We start from the raw sequence: 26,189 nt of genomic DNA, 5'->3' as shown, positions 1-26,189 counted from the left end.
AGCTGCATATTGCAAGTAGTTTCAGTCACATATATGCATTGAATATTGTCAAAATAAGTTGCACATTCATGTTAGGTCATTGTTTAGTCAATTCAGAGTCTTCTTGCAAGCACTCTTATTGATGCTAAGTGAAGGAAAGAGCCATAAAAGCAAACTGAAATTTTATATCAGTCATATGACCCTTGTATGCAAAGTGTTTTCTTGAACCTTTATCAGCATTTTGGAATCAGATTTGAGCAAGGTCATTACAGTGGTATCAAAGCTATAAGTCCTGCCATCCTGTGAAGGTCTTATTGGGAATTTGGAATAGCCAGATAGAGAGAAAAATGTTTGACAAAATGTATATCAGTCCAGATCAGGAAAATATAATGTTCAGGTTACTGGATACATTAAAGGAGCAAAATAGGCGAATGGATATGATGCAACATGAGCAAAATAGGCAAATGGATATGATATTGCAGCTTATGGCTAGACAGATGGGCATCAATATTGATGATTTGTATGTTGCTCCAATGCAAAAGGTAGTTGATTCCTCAGGTCGGATCAAGACACGTATAGAGCCACCCAACTATGATGTTGGTGTTTCAACGAAGTCAGTCAATGTGGGTTTATGCTCTAGTATAATTGATTCACAATTTGGCATTGAGTCATATGTGCAAAGTCAAGAGTCCACGTATGAAGATTTGTCAGCAGATGACGATGCAGCAATAGTGGGATTAGGAGAATGCAATGATACTGTCATATCAGCAACCACTTCTATGTCAATTGAACCATCCAATGAGGAGTTTAGTAGTATGCATGCAATGGTTGATGTGTGTTCTAATGATGACACACATGTTGATTATGAGATTTCATCAACTCCAGATTCGGTTAAGTTTTCTATTGCAGCTGCTAGTGTTGTTCCTATGTCCATATATTTTGATACAGCTACACCTATTTTTGATACAATTAGCATGAGTGCATATGGTTCGCCTGTAGCTACATCTTTTTCAATGCATGTTGGTGATGACCAGGATTCCAGTTCAATATATATTATGTGGGTGGATACAGAAAAGAAGATTTCTTAGATCTTCTACGGAGTTGCTTTTTGGTATCATTCCGACTTCTACATCACCCGCACAAGTTTTGGGTGCTATGTTACAGAACATGTGGTTGGTCTTGATGATGTTGATTGCAGTTGGTTTAATGTCCACAAGGATGTCACATACTACTTCATTTGGGATCCAGGTGGATTGATTGGTTTGTTGTTAGGCCATTGCTTAGGGACAAGCAATTTCAGGAAGGGCGGACTGTAATGTCCCAATTTTGGTTGGCATCGTTTTGCATGCCGAATCAGTCTATCACGGACTCTCGTAGACGGGTGGTTGTGATGAGAGAGTCATTCTAGCATTTATTTGGGAATTGGATGGTTTATTATGCTCTTGAAGATATTATTTATATTTTATCATTACTTCTTATATTGGGCCTACATGTTATAATTCTAAGTTGAGTTGCACTTTTTATTTTTACAAAGTTATTTTATTATAAAAGTGCATTATAATGAGATTTTATAATGGATGTTTCTAGAAGTTCTTAGTAACTTCTTAGAAAAGGATGCTTCTAGAAGTCCTTAGTAACTTCTTAGAAAAGTAAATAAATAGAGGGCTTGGCCTCTCATTTGGATATACGAGATTTGATAACTCAACTACATCTTCTATGAGCATTTGTGGAGCTTGATAGTCTGCAAATATTTAACATAATCCTTGAGAGCGATACCTCTCAAGAGATTGCATAACTGAGGAAGTGAAAGACCTTCTAAAGGGTTGCACTTTGGAAGTGGTATTCAGTCATTTCAAGTTGAACTTAATTTGTATACTCAGACTACCTGAGGGTTTGAATTTTTGGAAGCAAATCCGAAAAAGCAGTCTGAAAAAGCAGATCCGAAAAAGCAAGTCCGGAAAAAGCAGTCCGAAAAAACAGATCCGAAAAAAGCAGTTCGGAAAAACAAAGCGAAAAAGCAGATCCGAAAAAGGCAAGTGAAAAAGCAGAACAGAAAAAAAAACAAAGTAGAAAGACAGCATTGGAGAAAATTATTACAGCCATCTACAACCAGGTTCCTTTGTTAGCATTGCATTTTAGGTGTTATAAGTTTCAGTTGTAGGTGTGCATTATACCAACATTTTTGTTATAGCTCAACTACATCTTCTATGAGCATTTGTGGAGCTTGATAGTCTGCAAATATTCAGCATAATCCTTGAGAGCGATACCTCTCAAGAGATTGCATAACTGAGGAAGTGAAAGACCTTCTGAAGGGTTGCACTTTGGAAGTGGTATTCAGCCATTTCAAGTTGAGCTTAATTTGTATACTCAGACTACCTGAGGGTTTGAGTTTTCGGAAGCAGATCCAAAAAAGCAGTCTAAAAAAGCAGATCCGAAAAAGCAGGTCCGAAAAAAGCAATCCGAAAAAGCAGGTCCAAAAAAGCTGTCCAAAAAAACAGATCCGAAAAAAGCAGTTCGAAAAAGCAAATCCGATAAAGGCAAGTGAAAACGCAGAACAAAAAAAAAACAAAGCAAAAAGGCAGCATTGGAGAAAATTATTATAGCCATCTACAACCAGGTTCCTTTGTTAGCATTGCATTTTAGGTGTTATAAGTTTCAGCTGTAAGTGTGCATTATACCAACATTTTTGTAATCCATGTAAATGCCAAAAATCTTGGCCATATTTCATACTAGCATTGTAGTTGACATTTTATGTGCAATGAAGGAGACATAAGTTGCTGGTTTGATATAGTGTAATTGAATATGTATTTATCATTCATGATAAGCGTATTAGTTTGCATGCCAATTGTTTGACAAAATGTCAATTGGCTGTAGGTTCTCTTTTTTGGAATAAATAATGTTATAATTTTGCATCCCAAGTGTTTGTCAAAATTACTAGTTGTTGTAGCTGCATATTGCAAGTAGTTTTAGTCACATATATGCATTAAATATTGTCAAAATAAGTTGCACATTCATATTAGGTCATTGTTTAGTCAATTCAGAGTCTTCTTGCAAGCATTCTTATTGATGCTAAGTGACGGAAAGAGCCATAAAAGCAAACTGAAATTTTATATCAGTCATATGACCCTTGTATGCAAAGTGTTTTATTGAACCTTTATCAGCATTTTGGGATCAAATTTGAGCAAGTTTATTACAGTGATTATGATAGCATCAACTCAATATGAGTTTGGATGACAATACAAATGTAATCTGGATGAGAACACATTCTTTCAACGCTTGATAATATGAGACAATCGCAGAATATATATACAGTCCGATTTGGACATGAGTATGATATCAATCTTGATCTGATCATGTATCTTTGATTTCAGTAACCACAGATGTAAAACATCATATTAGTTACACACACACACACACACACACACACACACATATATATATTCAATATGATTATATACTGGCATTAGTTTAGCAGATCCAACTAAAGCTATACTTTAACACTCCCTCTTAACGAGGGAGGATATGATCAATTTCACAATTTGTGATTAGGTTCTGAATAACCTCATCAACCTCAATACACACACACACACACACATATATATTCAATATGATTATATACTGGCATTAGTTTATCAGATCCAACTGAAGCTATACTTTAACACTCCCTCTTAACGAGGGAGGATATGATCAATTTCACAATTTGTGATTAGGTTTTGAATAACCTCATCAACCTCAATAAGTGTTAGCATCAACAAAATGCTTATCAACAAGTATATCCTCGAAGGATATAAGTTATCTGATTTTTGGCACACTCCGGGACAATAATTTAATATAGTCTATTAAATACTCAGTCTTGATCTCAAAGCAAAATATTTACCAATTACCATGACTTCCGGCTCACTCTGGGACAACAAATTAATGTAGTCTATCATGATAATAGATCAAGAACTCAAAGAAATTAACAACACAAGTAGTATCATGATTTACGACTCTCTCTGGAACAACTTAGTGAAGTCAATCATGATGCTTTTGTTATCATAATTTATGGCACATTCCGTGACAACTTAGTGAAGTCTTATGATAACAGGTCAATCTATTGTTAATGTCGTCACCTTACAATAGAGACCTTACATCCAATTCAATGAAAGATCATCACCTTTCATAAATTAATACACGTGCACAATAGTAACTCTTACATAAAAAATATATTATATATATACATATATTAAACAAAACCGAGACTTAATCTCAGGAATTACATTTACATCTTAGTCATACCAAGTTTACCTCTAAAATATTCCACTTATAAATTGGCAAGAGGTTTGGTAAATATGTCGGCAGTCTACTCTTTAGTGTTGATATATACGAACTTGATAACATTTATGTCCACCATATCTCCAATGTAGTGATAGAGAATTTCTAAGTGCTTGGATCTATTATGGAAGACTGGATTTAATGAGAGTTTAATGCAGCTTTGATTATTGCAATCTATAACTGTGAGATCCAGGGGCTTCCCAAATAGTCCAACTAGTAACTTCCTTAACCACAGTGCTTCTCAAGCTCCCATAGATATTGCTATGTACTCTGCTTTAGTAGAACTTTGAGCAACTACAAATTGCTTCGTACTAAATCAAGATATCATAGCAGACCCAAGACTAAAACAACATCTTGTAGTGCTTTCCGATCATAGAACTGTCGACCTAGTCAAAATCTAAATAACCTTGAAGCTATAACTCAACATTGTCATATTTTAGACCAAGTCCAATAGTGCCTTGTAAGTATCTCAAAATGTGCTTGGCTGCCATGAGGTGGATCTTCCTAGGTTCACGCATAAATTGACTTAATGTGTTTGTAGCATAACAAATATCAAGGCGGGTATTCACCAAGTACATTAGAGATCCAATTATATGTTTGTAGTATGTAGGATCTGTGGTTTCAGATGTAGATGCTTCACTATTAAACTTATGAAGATTTGTATCCATAAGTGTGGACAATGGTTTACAACCCATCATGCCAAATTTGTTCAGTATGTCAATAGTATACTTGCCTTGGTTCAGGAAAATATAGTCTTCCTTCTGCCATACTTCTAATCCCAAAAAATAGTGTAAGAGACCTAAATCTTTCATTTCAAATTCAGATGTAAGGTCTTGTTTACACTTTTCAATAAGGTGATCTCCCCCTGTTATTAAAAGATCAACGTAGAGAACAAGTATTAGCATATCACTGTCTAATTCTTTAAAGTATATATTAGGTACTGCTTCATTTCTTGAGTTCCCTAGTTTGATAAGGTAGCTGTCTATTTTCTCATACCATGCCCTCAAGGCTTGTTTAAGGCCATAGAGAGTTTTCCTTGGTTAGATACATGTATATTCCTGTCATGGATAACAACCCTTATGGTTGTTCCAGGTATACTTCTTCATCAACGACACCATTTAGAAATGTCGTCTTTACATCCATCTAATGTATCTTCCACCCTTTGGATGCAGCAATTCTAGTGATGGTTCTGACAGATGTATATCGGGCAACAGGGGCAAATGTTGCTTCATAATCAATTCCAACCTTCTAAGAGAATCCTCTGGCCACAAATCTAGCTATGTTTTTCAATACTACTATCAGGTGCCTGTTTAATTTTGAATAGCTATTTTGACAAGACAATGGATTTGTCTTTGAGTCTTGGTACAATTTCCCAAACATCATTTTTTAATATGGATTGGTATTCCTCAATCATGTCATCTTTCCAAGCTCAGGATTTTAGATGCCTCTTCAACATCTAAAGGTTCTAATTGAGTGGGCTCATTTATACGAGTAACATAACATGATTGACTTCTTGTTTTCTTATTTTCTCTACAGATTTCATCCGGAGCCACATTGTTTTCTTCAATCATTTTCCTTTCCCATAATTGTCTTTTCTTGTTGGGTGGATTTAAGTCATACTTAGATGTTGTGGGTCCATGATCTTCTATATGACTCTCCCTCTCAATCGTAGAACTTCCATCTAACTCGGGGATGTGATCATCATTTGGTTCTTCTATATTTTTAAAAGTTCTATATGCAACATCTTCTTCAAACTTAACATCTCTACTAATTTCAATTGTCCTTGACCTTGGTATATATACTCTGTAAGCTTTGGAAGATTCATTAGAAGCAAAAAATATGCCTTTCTTTCTTGAGGGCTCTAGTTTAATCCTTTTCTCTTTAGGAATATGAATGTATACAAGGTACCCAAAGATTCTTAGGTGACTTAGATCAGATTTGTTTCCTAAATAGACTTCTTCAAGAGATCAAGTTTGTTTCCTAAATAGACTTCTTCAAGTGTTATATTATCTAGAATTGAATGAGGGCATCTGTTCTGAATGTACACTATTGTACTGGAGGCTTCAGCCCAGAATGTTATGTGAAGATTTTGATCATGCATCATGGCTTTAGTTGCTTCAATAATGGTTATGTTCTTCCTTTCTGCTACTCCATTATGTTGAGGATTATATGGTACTGTATATTTCCTCTTAATCCCAAAAGATATGCAGAACTCTTTAAAGTTTTTAGAAATGCATTCTCCTCCATTGTTAGATCTTAGAATTTTAAATTTCCTCCCAATTTGATTTTCGACTAAGGCTTTAAACTCTTTGAATTTAAATAGAACTTCATTTCATTCTTTCAATTTCAAGAAATAGAACCAGGTTTCTTGGAATAATCATTGACAAAGATGATATAATAGAAGTATCCCTATCCCCCTAGGGAAGGTACTGACATAGGTCCACACAAGTCAATGTGAATAAGTTCAAGTACAATCTTTGATTTGTGTTCACTATGAGGGAAATATGTTTTGGAGTTCTTTCCTAATGCACAACCTTTACATGTTCCATCATGTTCAGTTTTTAGGTTGGGTATGCCTTTCACAATCTTCTCTATGGAGCGTAGAGCATGGAAATGCAGGTGACCTCGTCTTCTATGTCAAATCTCATTGTTTTTAACAAATTCGTGATTTAAGGCTAGGTTTTGAGAGTCACACAGTTTATATAGGCTTCCATATCTTAATCCAATAGAGATTGCATTTTTAATATTTGAATTATTAGGCCAAGATAGGACCATATCTTCTTGAAAGGTGATTCGATGCCCTATCTGCTTGGCCCAAAATAGAGACTAGGTTTCTCTTGATACCTAATACAAATAGAACATCTTTTAGTTGTAGAGTAATTCCATATTTCAATTTTGAACTGAACAGGTCTCAGTTCCTTTCATAGGATAAGTGGAGTTATCCCCTATTGTGACTTATTCAGTTGAGTGTCCTTCGAAGGTTTCAAACTGATCTCTAAATCTAGTTATGTGTCTAGACACTCCGCTATCAATTATCCAGGTATTCTTATTAGAGTTTAACTCACTTGATAAGACAAGGAAGAATAGTGAGTTTTCAAATTCCTTGACTTCAAACATGTTGGCAAGGGCTTTCTTTCTTTCTGGACAATAAATGTGAGTATGGTCCAAATTTGTCACATTAGTAGCATTGAATTTTTTATAAATCTCTTTTCTTATAGTTTTGACTTTTCTTTCCTCTTTTCTTCTTGAAATGTCTCTTCCTTTTATTGTTTGAGTTCACATGTAAAACTTGAATTTCCTCCTCTTTATTAGGAATGACTCCTCTTCTAATCAATCGCAATTCTTGTTTTGATTTTTCTTTCCTCTTTTCTTCTTGAAATGTCTCTTCCTTTTATTGTTTAAGTTCGCATGTAACGCTTGAATTTCCTCCTCTTTATTAAGAATGATTCCTCTTGTAATCAATCGTGATTCTTCCTGAGTGCAGTCATTCTTGAGTTGCTCAAATTTTGTTAAAGCAAGATGTGCACTAATCCCTTGAATGAAGGATTCCCATGTAGTTGGCAACCTTTTAAGAGCTATCAATGATAATTCTTGATCATCTACAATATTTCAAGTGTAGAAAATTGATCTCTTAATTCTGATATTCTCATTAAATATGATGTGACAGTTTCTCCTTTATTCATCTTAATATGCAGGAGTTGTGTTTTTAAGGTAAGCAACTGGCTTGTGTTATTGACTTTATATAAATTTTGAATAGTCATGACTATCTCATATTCGGTTGTAGATTTTGCTATAAATGGAAGAATGTGATCTTTTATAGAATCAATTATAATTTTCACAGCTTTATTGTTATGTCTTTTCCATATTGTTTTATCTAGCTCATTTTCAAGCATAGTTTTGTTTTCTTCCACATGTTCTAATTCAAGTTCTCCAAGAACGATCATGATTCAAACTCTCTAGGATACAAAGTTTGATGCTCCATCAAGTCTGTCTTCTAACTTGACTCTGATCACCATGTTTGCACTTTTGAATAATTTTTAAATAATTCAGAGAACTTGGGAGATGATTTCACAATTTGTTTAAAACTCTATCTACCAGCCTCACTCTAATACCATGTTAAGGAATATAGGATCTGTAATAGAGTAATCTAATAATTTATTTCTGATATATCAACTAGATTATCTTATTGATTTCTCTCCTTGGTACTGTACTTTGAATCTTCAAAACCTATGATTGATATTGTTTCTCTGAATTTTGTTTGCAGAATTACTAATGCTTTACAATGTATATGCAGTATTCAATGGTTGAAGGAGATCACAATAATATGTTATACAATTTTTGAATAAATCGCTAAGGATAGCAAATACGATGAATAGTAATATTTCCTTGTTATTGATGTGTTCTTCATTGCATTTGTATCAATATAACTATGAGATGGAATGGACATGTCACCGTAGTGACATTACTCTATGTGGCATGAGCCACGTAGGGTCATGTCCCTACATGGACATAATCTGTCCATAACTAAACATATGTTGAGATCACCATATTTGTTAAGGCTCAACTACAACCTGGACGATAATAAGACATGCCCAATATTAATCCGGGCACTCACATTTGATACAAACCCGATTATGATCTGGGTGCTTATGATAGCATCAACTCAATATGAGTTTGGGCAACAATACAGATGTAATCTGGATGATAACACAATCTATCAAGGCTCGATAATATGATGCAATCACCGAATATATATACAATCCGATTTGGACATGAGTATTATATCAATCTTGATTTGATCATTATCTTCGATGTCAATAACCACATATGTAAAACATCATATCAGATATATATATATTTTTTTTTTTATTTTTTTTTATTTTTTTTTTTAATTATTATTATTATTATTATTATTATTTTATTTTTTTTATTTTTTTTTTGGGTTCGATTTGCAGCAATGGGGAGGAGATAGATGATCATGTCATGATATGCTCTAATAAGTTTGGTTTGGAACAACTTTCTTCTTTTCATTCAATACTATTTGTTTGGATGTTGACGTTGTTTTTGAGTTCTTCTTCGATGAACCTAAGTTGACTACTCCTTTCAATAATTTGGTTCGATGGCTGTTCTCCACTAACCAATATAGGGACTCTCCATCTGCATCTAAGCTATTATTTACCCAAGCTCACCCTACGATTATAAAGGGGGTGTCAAAATGTCAAATAGTCTTTCACCCATCTAACAATTATTGTCTGCACTAACCCTTAGAATGGTAGGGCCATCACTCTACGACTATTGTTGGATATGCCTTAGGTATACTACTAATGCAATTGTCGATGGACCTGTATCTACGACTGGAAGGTATATATATACTAATATTAGTTTATCAGATCCGACTGAAGCTATACTTTTACAGAATTGACTAGCAAATTCAAGATCTAGGGAACGAATATGGCAACTTAGCTTTTGTCCCATGTCATACCATTTTCAAACAAATTTAGCATTCTCTTCAATCATTCTTGGGTTGAGAAGGTCCAAGCTATACATTACATGATTCAATGGTGCCTTAAGTTTGTCCATGATGATAAGGTGATCATAATAACACATCACAAGTATCAATCTCCCCCAAAGCTTGGAACTTCTCTATTGAATATTTTGTTACCAAGACTATACATACTCCCTAGACATGCCATAACATATTTGTTTATGTGTTACTAGGGCCAAAAGGCCTAGATTCTTTCCCACAAATCCCTTCATGCTCTTTTGCAAGTATTTTTATGAAACCTATACTCTTTATGTTCATTTCCTATGCCCTACTTGTATCCTTTTCATTTGTGTCAAGTTCTCAATTAAAATATTATTCTACTTATTCTCTTAACACTTTTTCTCACTTATCACATGTCACTAGATGGTTGCTTGTCATTAATGTTCATCTTTCACTATCTCGCATGTGCAGTAGCATAATGAAAACTACTAGCACGTACACTTTGTAATTATGCTTGGTATTACATGCTCTACTATATGAACATCTCTTGTTCTAGCCTCTTATCTACTACGGTAATAGGAAATCTATGCACAACAAGAATTTTAAACTAAAGTGGTTACAAAATAACCACACATTTGCTAAGGTGAATCCTACTCTATATCTCTCAACTAATTCATTTTGATCTATCAGCTCATCCCTAGGCTCCTTTTTCCTTGCTTTTTTTTGTATGCAATATGTTGGTTCCCAAAACCGCAAATTGGAATCCTACAAGTCTTGCCAACTCGATGCTGGGATATCCAATTGGTTATGGCCAACTTGACAGGACTGATTGATGCGATCCAAATCCCCGCGCTTCTAGCTGTGCAAAACCAAGGCGGGTGTACCAAATCCTAAACAAAACACTTAAGCCCAAGATGCTTATAGCGGATTGGTTAGAATACGAATGCAACGAAAGTTTTCCAAATGGCAAGAATTATAGAAAACTTCTAACCCGCAAATTATGAACTGAGAACAAAAGTAAATGATTGTATAAATGTGATAATGTTTTAAATAAAGAATACTTATAGATTAATGCAACAAAAGAATATATTAATTCCTCAAAAGAAAGAAATGAAATTATTGCCAGCATATGGATTATGAATCAAGAGAAATATAAAGATCAGTGCTTAATTAAATGGGCAAATAGAGTCAATATTATAAGTTGAAATGTACAACTTTATAAGGTTCAATGTACTTAAACTATACAACAAATCAATTATACGAATGCAATTTTAAACTAGTCTAGGATGCACTTTAACTCCTGTAATATGGAGACAAACTAGACCTAAATATGGAAATAATTAAATATTTCACAATATTTATGTTTATCAAGTTTAAAATGCAATAATGACCCAGTCCACTTGTCCGAACATTAAAATATTTATAGCATTTTTAAAATAATTATAAAGGACACAACTTAATAATATTTCAACTCCAAAATTATTAGGCAAGAGCCTACAACACAACGGTAAATTGTGAGCCTCTTATCCGAGAGGTCTTGGTGTCAACTCTACACAAGATTAATAATTAATCACATCACTTAATAATAATGAATCTTGGCTTCGGCCTCTTACCGACCAAAAATTTAAAAAAATATTTCAACTCCAAATTTTAAAAATAAATAATTATGTCGGAAATAAAATCGCAATAAAAGCACTCCTTACAGATGATCCATCTATTACAAATCTATCCGAACCGTATAAAATTCACCCAATAATTCAAATCCACGAGCTTTGTTCAATCGCTCATTCCTTTAGCAATGAAAGAATATAATATATCAAAGTGTGCAAGATATCCAAAAAAATTAATATGAATTGTATCGTTCCATTTGCATTCAATCTCCTATCTATAGAGAACAATGGGTTATATGGTTATTTCCAAATGACACACCGCTTCTAAACAAATAACTAATTACTTGTTTACAAAGCGTGAGCTTTTAATTTATAATTTGGTATTAATCTAAGGGATTAAAGCCAACATGGGCAATAAAATCACAAGCAATGATATAGGTGGCCTTCGAATCTCTCCGATTTTTCCAAGGAACAATTATAACATGCTCACAATATTCATACTCTAGGTCCGCAAGGAATCCCTCAACCTGTTTAGCATATTTGGGCTTCCATTTCTAACAACTCCTAGTAATAAAGATGGCCTCCAAGCAAACCCGTGTATGTCTCCAAATCCTTCAAGGCCCATTTGGTGAGCAGAATAGGAATACGTATTCCAAAAATTTTGAATTCCTTGTTTGGATGCACCAAAACGGGATTGGAATACGAAGTAAAATAGGAATACGTATTCCAATTTTGGCCCAAAAATGGGGTTTTGCAATTCCACCCAAATAGGTGGTATTGGAATACGTATTCCTATTCCATTTTTTTTTAATTTTAGAAAACATAAATTTTCGGGTCCGCGAATTCCCATCAAATATTGGCTGAACCAAACGGAGAATAGGAATACATTCTATTCCAAAATACGTATTCCTATTCCGCTCACCAAATGGGCCCTCATCGTACAGATTAAATAGGCAATCGCATATTGTAGGATAGCCAACAAAGTCTCCTGATATATTTTACATGCTCCAGACATTTCGTGACCATTCTCAAATATTTGCAACGCCGGTATAAAAATGGGCATGCCATTGCATGGTGCAAGTAGCGTCGAGGATGTATTGCTTTCAAATTTCTTCCTTTGTTATAAGGATGCATAGAACGCTGATTCAATCATTTTGTCTTCAAAAAAGTGATCATCATGTGCTAGCAGTATTCATACTCTTAAGTCTGAACAGGGCTCTTCCAACCTGCAACAAATATGCAATAACATTAGATACTAATAGTAAGATATTGTTTGGGAAAAGAAAACCCACGAAGTCCTATAGTTTCTTCCAGAAAATGTCTATGCTTTTCCAATGCTTCCAAGGCTCTCAACGTTTCATCTCTATGCATTTTTTACGGCCATTTCAATGTGATTCTGACTTGTAGATTTGCCACAATTTGTATCAGCAACATACAGGTATCATCGATAATGTTACCATGGAGTCCTCTTCTATGAACCCGAACAATCAACTTCTAGTGATGGAACCTCATCATCGGGTACCATGCCATTTGCAAAAGAAAATCTTTAATCTAACGAACTCCTCCTTCATCTGGGTTTTGACGCATAGTTCTGAAAAACATTTAACTGATCACTACAGAAAGGTTCCAAGATAGCATCTCTGTTTTATTTCAGTCTGAACATGATACATCTGAAACAAACTTTGAAGGCAAGAGAGTACTTATTTTACAGACCTCAACACAATATACTTTTGCCCAAACAATAAGCAGTTGCTGGTGTGTAGTCTTTAACGTCATCATCAGTATGGTGCATTATCTCAAGTTATATTACCGAATGCTTATCAATTGCCACATTTCAGTTCAACAACTATTTATTCTGTATTCAATGTAATAAACATCATTACCTCCCATCAACTGGAACTTGGTACTGCTGAAAGAAGTCATCTTTGATATAGTCTCTGCATCAATGTATGTTTGGGAAGAGAAATGCACATTCAGAACTCCTCTATACAGATTCTATTGCATTAGAATGAACTATTTATTCAAATCTTTGCAAACCAGTTCCATCATGTCAATGTAAAACTCTGTGCTGGGTGGGATGATTCCAATCTTGTACATCCATGTCTCCTTCCATAGCTGATGTGGTTTGTAAATTATCCTTGGCACTGTTGACTATCACTTGTGAAGTCATTGTCTTATACTTACTGATTGATGCTTATCTCTGAAACCATCATTGTTTTAAAAAATATACACAATATATACTGCCCTCATTGTATATACATACCACTGCTGCTTCTATAATGGTCAATTTCTATTCACTACTCTGTTCACTCTTATTACATCATTATTATCACTTCATTTAATTTAATCATGGACTTCAATATATATATATATATAAGTATCCCCATGTCATAATGCTTTGGACAATCTGAACCTGCAACCCTGATACTAATTTCTCAATGGGTAAAAGTGAATGATACATATATTTACATTGCTAACTTGTCATGATCAAAACGCTTCCTTGTTCCTAGTGAATATGAAGATTCTCCTCTTGGCATGGCATTTGGGACATCCGAGTTGTTACATGATCAGATCAGAGTGTTTGATAGAGGAAAGAAGAAATGTTCATTTTTTGGGAGGCCGGGGGCCACCCAATTTCGCCTTGCATCATGCGAAGCATGGATGCTCGGTCTGCTCCTCCAGAGATAACTGGAATCTTATTATGCACACAAAGAGCATATGTCCCCAACAAGAGCCACTGCTGGAGCTCAAAATTCTTTTGCCTCCATTTGACAAAAAATGTTAGATGATCCTAAATTCATAAAAGCATCTCATATCTTTTCACTAGATCCCAGCCAAGCCTTTAGTACTTTTTCCAATTAAATCCTACATTTGTTTATTACACATACTTCACTTATTTAATGTGCCTATTACAATAATAGATAAGACGTCTATTATTAGTTAATGGTTATCTTGTAAATATCTTTAGCTTTAGTTTGCTTTCATTTTTTGCTTTCTCTGGAATAGAATGTTTCTATTCTTTACGATCGTTTCCTAAGGAAACATCGTCTCTTCCTTTTGTATAAATTGACCTTTCGGTCTCTGTTATTAATAAGCAAGTATTTACCAATTACCTTGTAATATGGTATCAGAGCTAAATACTTAAATTTTTTCGAAAAAATTTATAATTTCTTCTTGAAATTATTTGTTTAAATTTTTCCAAAATTATTTCAGCTAATTTCTCCAAAACCCACCTAGGGTTTTTCTGCTTGGAGAAATTCCCGAATTACGGGTCTGCAAATCACATGGAAATCGTGGCCATTTTTTGGAGACTCGCGTTTTTGGGGTGAAAATCTGCATGTTTCTATATCAAATCTTCATGCTCTTAGCCGTCTCAGTCTGTCATCATGCTCTGGGAAGCAGATTCGACCATTTTTCATCAAGAAATCTGAAGTTTTTTCAAGCTTTTTTCAACTAGGGCCGTTTTTTTTTCGAAACCCTAATTTTTGGGGTCGAAAAAAAATTTTGTTTGCAGATTCTTGGTGGGTTTTTCGAGAGCTCAACTAGGTTGTCGTCCGTTTTTTCTGGGTGCTTCGATTTTTGTGCCTTGATTTTCGAGCCAGTGGATTCAGAAAACGACAGCAAATTCCTTCTGGGTTTTTCGGGCTCTCTTTTGGGTCATTCTCTGATCCTTCTGATTCTTCTGTATTTTTGCCTCGAAGAACATGCCTTCACAGATTTTCACAGTTTTCCATTGAAAAACATGCCATGGCATCTCTGACAAATATTCTGCTCGAGCATAATTCCAAATTCAATGGTCGCAATTATGGAACCTGGAAGCAGCGCATCATCACAATCTTCGAATATCGAAACACCGATCAACTTGTTCTGGGTGTTAAGCAGTGTCCGACTTCTCCAGGTCCTGATCAAGATACATGGGATCTGAACAATCGAGAGGCAGTAATGCTTCTCAAACTCTTTGTAGCCGATGACCAGCTTTCTCAGATTCCATCCGGCAAGACAACGGCCGAAATCTGGACACATCTAAAAAGTCTTCATGAGACTTCCGACAAGAGCAGAGCCTTCTTTCTGAAAAACACTCTGTTTTCTATTGTCATGGATGAGCGCACCTCGCTCCAGGCACACCTGAATCGGATTCAGGAAATCCGTGATCAGTTACTTGCCATCGGTCGCAAGATGGAGTAAGAGGATATTGTGGTAATCACTCTTCGGAGTTTACCAAATTCCTATGAGCATTTTATCGAGACTCTCAACATCACATCTACTGGTGTTGATCTAAAGTTCACTGATCTCTGCACCCTGCTACTTCAGCAAGATCTGTGGAAACAACAGTTCGGTAGCAGCTCCAGTTCCACCTCCACTGAGCAAGCCTTTGCTGCGAAATCCTTTCAGAAGGATAAGGGCAAGTTTCAGCAACCATCTCAGCAGAAGTCTTCTGCTCCAGCATCCGATGGTACCAAAAAGAAGAACATTCAATGCAACTATTGCCACAAGTATGGTCACATGAAGGTTGCATGTCGGAAACGCTTAGCTGCCCAGTCTAAGCAATCAGGTTCGCAACCCAAAGCGAACAGTGCAGAGCACACTGAGCAGGTGGAATCTGCCTTTTATGCCTTCATGGCTAAAAGACCCGCAGATCATGTACAGTCATCTGCCTGGTACATTGATTCAGGTGCCTCTCGACATTTCACTCACCGCAGAGACTGGTTTACTGACTACCAGCCTTATTCAGATTCTGTTATCTTTGTGGTGGAGAAGAGTACACGGTTGTTGGTAAAGGCAACATTCAAATTCAGTCTGTTGGGAGGAAGCTCATATTCCTTGATGTGTACTACGTTCCAGGGATGGAACTAAATCTACTCTCGGTCAGTCAGTTGCTGCGACATTCTCCACACTTGGCAGTCACCTTCAGTTCACATCAGTGCACCATCACTGATCGGGCGACTAAGTCTACTATTGCAGTTGGTCTTGAGGATCATGGTCTTTTCAGACTTACTGATTCTGGTGATTCTCAGGACTTAGCTATGGTTGCTCGGCGATCTTCCATCAGCACACTTTGGCATCAGCGATATGGGCACTTAAATGTGCATTATCTCTCACAACTTGCTCGGGATGAGCTTGTTCTTGGTTTGCCAGAGATTCAAACCCAACACCTTGGAGTTTGTGACGCATGTCAGGCTGGGAAGCAACATCGCACACCTTTCCCCAGTGGCGATTCTTGGCGAGCTTCTCAAGTACTTCAGCTTGTTCATGCTGATATCTGCGGCCCTATGGCCACTCCTTCTGTTCTTGGATACAGGTATTTTCTGTTGTTTGTAGATGATTTCAGTAGAAAAATGTGGGTGTATTTCCTTAAAAAGAAATCCGATGCATTTATTGTATTTCAGAAGTTTAAACCCTTAGTTGAAAAAGAGTCTGAGAAATCTATTATTACTCTTAGATCAGACAATGGGGGGGAATTTTGTTCTAATGTTTTCTCCAGCTTCTTGGATACACATGGCATCCAACGCCAGTTCACCACACCCCACACGCCACAACAGAACAGTGTAGTTGAACGTCGGAACAGGACAATCACCGAGATGGCTCGTTCCGTGCTCGAACACAGACATGTTCCGAAGCGTTTTTGGGCAGAAGCAATTAACACTGCAGTTTATCTGTTGAACCGGTCACCCACAGTAGCGGTCAAAGGTAAAACTCCGGAAGAGACCTGGTCAGGTCGCAAGCCCAGAATCAATCACCTGAAGGTTTTTGGCTCTCTTGCTTTTGTTTGGATCCCTGATGCTTCACGCACCAAGTTGGATGCCAAGAGTCAGAAATTGATGCTTGCTAGATATAGCAGTCTTCACAAAGCCTACCGCCTTATTGATGTTGAGACATCTCGTCTCATATACAGCCGCGATGTAGTCTTTGATGAGCAGCGAGGACCATTCATGCCTGTTTCTCCTGTTCCTGATCCAGTAGTCCAGCCTATGCAGGTTCATGATTTGGGAGTTCGGCTTCCATTAGGTCCACCTGATGGGAGGGCTCCAGTAGCTCCTACAGCTCCAGTCCTGCCAGTGATACCTGTATAGCCACCTCCGGCTTCTCCTGCAGGATCACCTCGTTTTGAAGATGCTTCACCTGAGTTTGATCCAGATTCTTCTGATCAGGATCCTGCTGATCAAGCATCTCCTAGTACTACTGTTGGTCATTCTCCTCTCCGGCCTAAGTGGTGGGCTAAGACACTTGCTGATCTTCATGATGATGAGCTCATTGATGGGAGAACTACTCGGAAAAAGAGCAAAACTATAGATTTTGTTAACTTTGCTCTTATGGCCAACATTCACAGTGTGTTTGAACCTCAAACATATTCCGAGGCTAAAGGAATTCCAGAGTGGGAACAGGCCATGCAATCTGAACACCAGAGCCTACTGAAGAACAACACTTGGGTCCTTTCTGATCTTCCCCCAGGGAAGAAACCCATTAGCTGCAAATGGGTCTACAAAATCAAATACAAATCAGATGGTACTTTGGATAAGTACAAAGCTCGTTTAGTGGCAAAGGGCTTTTCTCAGCGTCAGGGCATTGATTATGAGGAGACCTTTGCTCCTACTGCAAAGATGAGCACCATCAGATTAGTCTTAGCCATGGCAACACAGTTTGGCTGGAAGGTCCATCAGATGGACGTAAAGAGTGCTTTCCTGAATGGTGATCTCCATGAAGAGGTCTACATGACGCAGCCTCCTGGTTTCAAGGTTGTTGGTAAAGACCATCAGGTTCTCAGATTGGTAAAAGCTCTCTATGGTTTGAAGCAGGCCCCTCGGGCATGGTACATCAAGATTGATACGTACCTCAGTGATCAAGGCTTCAAGAGGAGTTCTTCAGACTCAAATCTGTACATAAAGACTACTGACAGTGACATCATCCTTCTGGTTATCTATGTGGATGATCTGATCATCACTGGCAATTCGGCATCTTTGATTCAGGGAATCAAACAACACTTATGCCAGTCTTTTGATATGACTGACCTTGGGCTCATGCATTATTGCTTAGGTGTTGAAGTTTGGCAACAGTCTTCTGGTATATTCATCTCTCAGTCCAAATATGTCAGAGCCTTGTTAGACAAATTCCGAATGCAGGATTGCAAACCTGCATCTACACCTATGGAGAAAGGTCTCAAGTTATCAGCCAAGTCTGATTCTCCTTCCGTTGATGATACTACGTATAGGAAACTAGTAGGCAGCCTCATCTACCTATCTGCTACTAGGCCTGATATCAGCTTCGCAGTTAGCTATATTTCGCGCTTTATGACAACTCCTAAGGCTGATCATTGGATGGCAGCAAAGCGTGTGCTTCGTTATGTGAAGAGCACTTCTGATTATGGACTTCTGTATTCTCGGAGTTCTAATCCTAAACTCAGTGGGTTCACAGATTCAGATTGGGCAGGCTCTGTTGATGATAAAAAGTCAACATCTGGATATGTGTTCAGTTTGGGATCCGGTGCAGTCACATGGACCAGCAAGAAGCAGCAGGCAGTTTCTCTCTCTTCTACAGAGGCTGAATACAGAGGGACTGTTAAGGCAGGATGTGAAGCTGTCTGGCTTCGTCGGATGCTTGGGGATATGCAGATGTCACCAGCAGGACCGACTACTCTGTTTGTTGATAACGAAGGCGTTATCAAGTTAGCACGGAATCCAGTCTTCCATGAACGAACCAAGCATGTGGATGTTCATTGTCATTACATACGACAGCTGGTTGAAGACGGGACTATAGATCTGCAGTATGTTCCTACCTCAGATCAGACTGCAGACATTCTCACCAAGCCTCTTGGTCCTGATAAGTTTGTCAAATTCAGAGGACAGCTTGGTGTGTTAGATAGATTAACCATTAAGGGAGGGTATTACAATAATAGATAAGACGTATATTATTAGTTAATGGTTATCTTGTAAATATCTTTAGCTTTAGTTTGCTTTCGTTTTTTGCTTTCTCTAGAATAGAATGTTTCTATTCTTTACGATCGTTTCCTAAGGAAACATCGTCTCTTCCTTTTGTATAAATTGACCTTTCGGTCTCTGTTATTAATAAGCAAGTATTTACCAATTACCTTGTAATAGTGCCTTTGTATCTTACATATCTCATCTCTTACATAATATGCATACACTTTCCTTGTATGTTCTGCATATTCATTATTCTGCCCACCTTTGTCAATTAACTTCTCATATTTCTACATTCTCTTGGCTACCTTCTACTACATATGCTTGTAATCACAAACACATCAGAGACGTAGCAGCATTAATAAGGAGGAGTGATCCCTAACTTTGATGACTTGAGCAATGAGCAAAATACAGTCCATATGAAGGCATACTGGAATAACAGCTCACAAACAATGAAGGTCATTATCGTGCCAGTAAAAATAAATATTTCAGAAGTATAAATATTAGCGTCGGGAGTGTGTATCAATTAGAAGACAAGATTTATGAAGAAACCCGATAGTATTATATAAGAGAAGCCATCAGGAAGCAAATGCGAGCACTACCAAATTGCATCACCTATTCTGCCGCAACTATGGCATAATCATTTCAATGATTCCTTTCCCATGATTCACCCTGGACGTGCAAATCATGTCTGATTCTGCCATGATGGTATGGATGGAACCGATTCTTCAGGAAGACGTAGGTGTAAGGAATTATACTATCATAGGAATCCATGCCCAATGACTCAGTTACAAAGCTTTACGCAAGGCCCAATCAAACAAAATAAAACATGGCATCCAATAAAACTAAATGAACCAGCAGATGAATCTTAGACAAATTCACGATGGCTCTGAGAAGTACTTGAAATCAAACTGATGACGCATATACCAAGCAGCAACTACAGACCATGTCAGATACCATGTGTGGGAGGAGATAGCAAATTGTGCAAGACATATAAGCCCGCAACCTAGTATTAAATATCATCAATTTATTTGAAAGCAGCAACTGAGATTGAATATTGAAGAAAAGATTAAAATAACTTAGCAGATAAAGACCACAGACAAGTTTGGTACATCAGTAAATTGATTGGTTATTAAGACTAGGGAAAACAGTAAAGTGGCAAAGGGAAATACGATGCAATATGAGAAGAATGAATAAATCAATAATAAACACCAAACATTGGGAGCAGCTTTGCCGGATCTTTGCCTAGTTACTAATAAAGTATATAAAAGATAGATATATTAAAAAGATTGAAATCAATTACGATTAAAGCAATTGTGCTATGAGAAGAGGCGATTCATTTTTGGAGACATGTCTTTTAAGTTTGGAAAGTCGCCTTCTCTTATTATTAAGATATAAATAGGAAGATAATCACAAAGAAGAAGACATATTCGACATTCACATATTCTCAACAAGAAGCATTTTATATTTATTTGTATGGAGGAATGAGGGCTATAATATGACTCTATCATATAAATTCAATTATTTTATTTTTATAATAAAATAAAATGTCTTTTGTTTATTACTAAATGGCATGGAGATTTAAACTGCAGATGAATTGTCCTTCGTAATTATTTTTTGGAATTATGTATAAAATTTAAATGTCGGATAAGTGGACATGGTCATTTAGCATTTTAAATTTGATCATCACAGATATTGTGAAATATTAAATCATTTCCGTATCTGTGTCTACTTTGTCTCCCTTCCAGAGAAGTTAAAGCTCAATTTGGACTAATTTAAGATTGCATAATATTTGGTCTGTCACATCTTGATTATTAAATTGTTGGCAGTTCAAGTGCGTAGAATATTATAAAGTTGTACATGAAAATTCGTTGAAGTTGACTCTATTGCCCGAATGAGCAAAGGCGTTGGTATTTATATTATTCAAGTCAGAAAATCTATATATTCCTTCCTACAAGCATCAAATTCATTATTAACAAACCTTATACAAAATATTCAATTATTTCAAGTACTCAGCATTTAGTTCAGTTTCATCGAGTTCAACGACCTTGCCAACCAAAGAACTCCAAAGCTTAAATTCGCTTTAGAAAAGCTCAAAACCAAGTGATCAAGTTCGAGAAGGTCTACCCGCCAAGGTGTAGTGGAGCCTGAAGTGCAAGGGAATTGAGAAGTATTCCCATTTGTTGGTCAGAACTGATTGCGGAATCCTATCAGAGAAGTGGCAAGCTCTTGGATTTCCAATCTGCAGTTTTGGGAACCAACACAATCCTCCATAGATCGCCAACTAGTTCATAAATATTCAATCAAACATTAGCTACTGAAATGAATATGGATGGTTTCCTTAAGCGTATTTCATTTATTACCTCTTAGCAAGCTTCTTCTATCACTCTGGCATATTTCTTCTTGGCAAATGGCAAATTTAATTGTCTTTTTTCTTACAGGTGTATACCAGAATTGGAGAGTATTGAAGTGAAGGAGAAAGTGGAGAGGACACAAAGCACGTGCTCTTGTATATCTATTTTATTGTATTTGACATTTGTACACATTTCAAGTTATTTGTGTAGTATATTTACTAAAGGACATTATTACACTTATTCTGCCAGCCCACCAAAGTAAAGTCAAGAAGCAAGCTCAGAAATTTACCTACTTATGTTAGTCTCCACTCCAAGGTATAGTCTAGGACTCATTTGCTTATCTTCTAAACTTATCTGTCACTGGACTTACTTGCATTTGTTCCTGCACACTCTCAATTTTCTTTAACCTACCCAACAAGTTCTAGACTCAACATCCAAAAAGACACCCATGCACCTAAAGCATTAGTGTCCTAGATATCTGTGCACTTAAAACACTGGTGTTGAGCTTATGATATGAATCTTGGAAATTCATACGAGCCTAAAAACCTAAACCTAAATGGAACTTAACACATTTTCTAATGGCTATGTTGATTAAGCACAAAATAAAGTTGTACTAATTTCTCATTTGAAAGGATTCACACATGCACATTTGCTACTTAGTTTTCCTACATTTTCTTTATTGCCACAAGGTTGTTGAAATTCCTCCACTCAATATTTGTTGTTGAAATCAGCCTTGTTACATTCCTCCACTCCACCACTATCGATCTCCCTTGGATCCCTAGTCTCAATAGTAAAACCTTTCCTATCAATTTTAATCACTGTACATCTTATCATTTCTCTATTGTCCTCCTGAATACTCCTTTATTGGCCCCCTAAAATCCCTAATCTATTGCATCCATATCCTTCATTATTCCCTCAATAGATTGGATCTCAAAGTCTGTGATTCCTTTGCCCAAATCAATTCAGTTGCTCTTTTCACCCTCTTGTCCTCCATTGCATTCACACATTTAACCTATAGTTTAGTTTCCTTCTTAAGTATTAGCTCTCCCACTAATATATACCCTTCACCATATATAGGATCACTCACTCAGAAATTTCCAAGGCTACTACTCGGGCGGAAAATGTCAACTCAAATGGCAAACAAAGGCAGTCTCCTGAATAACCAAATCCCTTTTCCTTTTTCCCCCAGTTTTAGAAATTACTAACAAATGATCATAGATTTTCATGAGATACCATGGGCAGAAATGGCTCAAGCTACCAAGGCAAGCAGTCCCTGAAAGTTTCGGCACCAAGACCAAAGACATTGGTGCCCCAACTTTACAGGTGTCGGGCAGGAAAGCCAAAATCAAATGCTGCTGACCCAGCTATTTCTTCTATCAGGTGTAACCCACCACCACTTCCGAGAATATGCATTCTTAATTCTTATTCTTCGTGTTCATTTGCTTGTTCCTTTACCAGTTTTTTATTAGTTTAGTTTAATTTGAAAAAATTCAGAATACATCTATGCTTACTTTTATATTTCTCAGACTTATGTTGGATAGGATAAGTATATTGAAAGAAAGAAACTTGGTGATTAGTAAATTTGCTTATAACACATTATTAAACTAGAAGTCATTGCTTTCCTTTTTCAATTCTAAATATATGTAATTGTAGAAGGACGCTTACACTTGAGTGTCATATGTTCATTGCCAAATTCATGTTCTTACATCTAGTCAAACAATTAAGGGCTATAAAATTCAGTCAGTGGCTATAACAAATTTTCCAAAACACCCTTATATCAACACAGAAAGAATAACTCTGCATGGATCGAAAATGTACCGAACAGCAGCTCGGGCTAGAGGTCCACCTGCCTCTGCAGAGCCCACCACTCTTCTAACAATCACATCACATTCATTTATGGCCAAAATCATTAGCAATATTGTTAAAACTAAAAATAGTAAATAGAAATTATATATTCCGATGTGGATAAATGAGAGGAGGCCAAAATAAATGATAAGAATCTCTATTTTGCACCTTGAAAAACCAAAAGCTTTTCCAAATGTACTTCTTAAGTGAAGTTCAGCCATGCAGAATTCTAGCCACAAGTCCGCCTACAAACTCTGTATTACACCATTCCCCCAAGAAAGAGAACCATGAATTCCAGCCCAAAAAAGTGGATGGCGCTCTCCTGTTAGGCTGTTACCCTTCTAATGGATGGAGAAAGCAATCCGCGTCCAAGAAATTCCAAACACAAAAGTTGACCAAGACTTTCCCATCCAAATCCTCATCTGGCGCAGCCGATTGTTGCGATAACATCATTTAAACATGCCTTGGAAGGCTTGAAATTGGCGCGTACTCACGGAAAACGCAACCCTGCCGATGGACTACAGCAAACCGATCCTCTCAGCCTCCAATATTACCCTAAAATGAAGTCACAAGGCAATTTATCGTACCTTCCCCCTCTATTGTTTATTCCTATAGATTATTATCTTTTCAAATGTAGTTAAAGTCCACACCGAGCCTGCTAGTGATCCAAGCAATGCACTACAGACACCCCCCGCTCCTTCAATCATAGTACTGACAATTGCGTTGACATATCGTGCCGCAACTATTCCGTTAACGTAAAATGCAATAAAATTAACCCGTCTAGCAATGCATTTGAATGAAAATAGCATACAGTTGGAAATCAATCCACTGAATGTTACGTTACAAACGATTGCCAATAAATGTAGTTCAAATCTCATTTGAAATGTGACATATCCATTAAATACAGATCCCTGACCTTCAAAGAGTAAATTTTCCATCGAATATCGTACGAGTTCTATTTTGAAAACACACTTAACAATGAGGAAAAGAGAATGGAAATACTGACTTCCGACGGCCATCGGCAGCAGCTCGTCGAAGTTGATCAACAGAGGAGGAGATGGGGGGCAGAATCCCCAACTTAATCCGCCACTGTATCCCCCTCAACCTGCAGCACTCGCTCTCCCGCCTATCTTCCGTCATTTTTACACCGACTAAAACGATTTCTGCATATATTTTCGAGTACCCGGTTTCACAGACGATCTTCAGATTGAACTAAAAGGAGGAAAGCGTCGCCCGTTACAATGCTCTCTGTGTCTCTGCTGCTCCTTTTTTCAAACCCGATATGTGCACTTGGGCGGTGGGGCTCAGAATGAGTTGTTCATTTGCGCTTTTACGAAATGTAAGGAAAAAGCAAAGGAAGAATAAGATTGTATTTGTATGGAAGAGTCGTATATATGAATCACATTTTAACGAGGGCCACGTACTTGCCTTTAGTAAAGTGACAATATAATTTAAATTGCCTTTAGTAAAGTAAAAATATAATTTAAATTTACTTTATGTATATGGAAAATGTTGTTTTTTAAAATTAAAATAAATTGAAAATTTTATTATAATTTTGAGTTAAATTATTTTAATCGAGTTAAAAATGGTAGTTTAATGTGTGAAGTGTAAATATTAATTTTAATTATATTTTTAAAATAAGATTCAAATTCTTTAAATTATAAACATTAAAAAATCTTTAAAACTAAATAACATTTTTTAATGTTAATTCTCTTAAAAATTATTTGGTTATTCTTATATAGCACATCTAATTGATTATAATTTTGTTTCACATTATATAATTATTATATAATGTTTTAATATATATAGAAGTGTGTTGTATTTAGGAGCAATATTGAGAGGGGTGTTCCTAGAAAAGCTAAGTCTTGGACTAGCCTCCCCTTTTGTGACCTCATTCTTGGTAATTTTATTGTCATGGTTCAAGGCTCTGTGGTTTTCAGGTCTATTTGGAAGGCTTGGGATCATGTTAGGAAATTCATCACTAACAAGGAGTTTCATTCCAATATTCAACTCAATGGTGAAAGATCCATTTGGTGGAATCTCCACCTAAATGGTAAACCTTTGGCCCTTACCCAAGGGTGTTCTGCCAGGCAGTGGGCTAATAAAGGTATTAAACAATTTATGGATCTCTTTGAGTATGATCAAATTATGCCTTGGGATGTTCTTAAGGATAAATATGCTATCCCGGATTCCCATAGAAGAACTTATAACATGATTGTGCAAGCTTATGTTGGTCTTCCCACTATTTGTCACATTGATTCTCTCAGGTTCCTGAAGTGCAAATGGCCTGGTGGTATCATTACTACTCTGCTCAAAGCTAAGAATATTTATAAAATCATTGATTGTAATATTGATATTATCAATCATATTAATGTTGTTTGGTACTCTTCTTATGATGTTGATGCTTTGAAAAAGTATTTTGATATCTTGTGGAAGAATCCTGTGGAACCCAAGATTAGATGTTTCAAATGGTTAGTTTTGTTGGACAAGCTACCTATAAAGAGAGATTTTGTTAATTCTGATATTTGTAACTTGTGTAGAGTTCCTGAAACTGGTAGACATATCCTTCTTGATTGTATTTTTGCTAAAGAAATATGGAAAATGTTTGGCATTGTTTATCCTATTAATGTTAATATTTTTGATATTATTTATGGTCATATTAATGGTCTTCCTAAAGATATCAATTTAT

General features: G+C 36.5%; 1 protein-coding gene across 3 annotated transcripts in view; it reads right to left on the bottom strand.

The window, feature by feature from the left end:
- The window catches only part of LOC149578459 (uncharacterized), a 39,318-nt gene extending 14,455 nt beyond the window's left edge, over positions 1 to 24,863 (bottom strand). Inside the window, exon 1 of one of the 3 annotated variants that reach the window (XM_089829243.1) lies at positions 24,507 to 24,863. In XM_089829243.1, coding sequence (XP_089685369.1) covers positions 24,507 to 24,640 — 134 coding nt within the window. In that variant the 5' untranslated portion in view covers positions 24,641 to 24,863. The remainder of the gene's footprint in view (positions 1 to 24,506) is intronic. The other 2 variants (XM_089829256.1, XM_089829248.1) reach the window with 2 other exon arrangements.
- Between the last annotated feature and the right edge of the window lie 1,326 nt (positions 24,864 to 26,189).

The sequence above is a fragment of the Cupressus sempervirens genome, chromosome 1, assembly GCF_028749045.1.
Source record: "Cupressus sempervirens isolate cs-2001-9-10 chromosome 1, ASM2874904v1, whole genome shotgun sequence".
Classification (NCBI taxonomy): Eukaryota; Viridiplantae; Streptophyta; class Pinopsida; order Cupressales; family Cupressaceae; genus Cupressus; species Cupressus sempervirens.
Note: the sequence above shows the minus strand (reverse complement) of the source record. Positions and strands in the feature narration are given on the sequence as shown.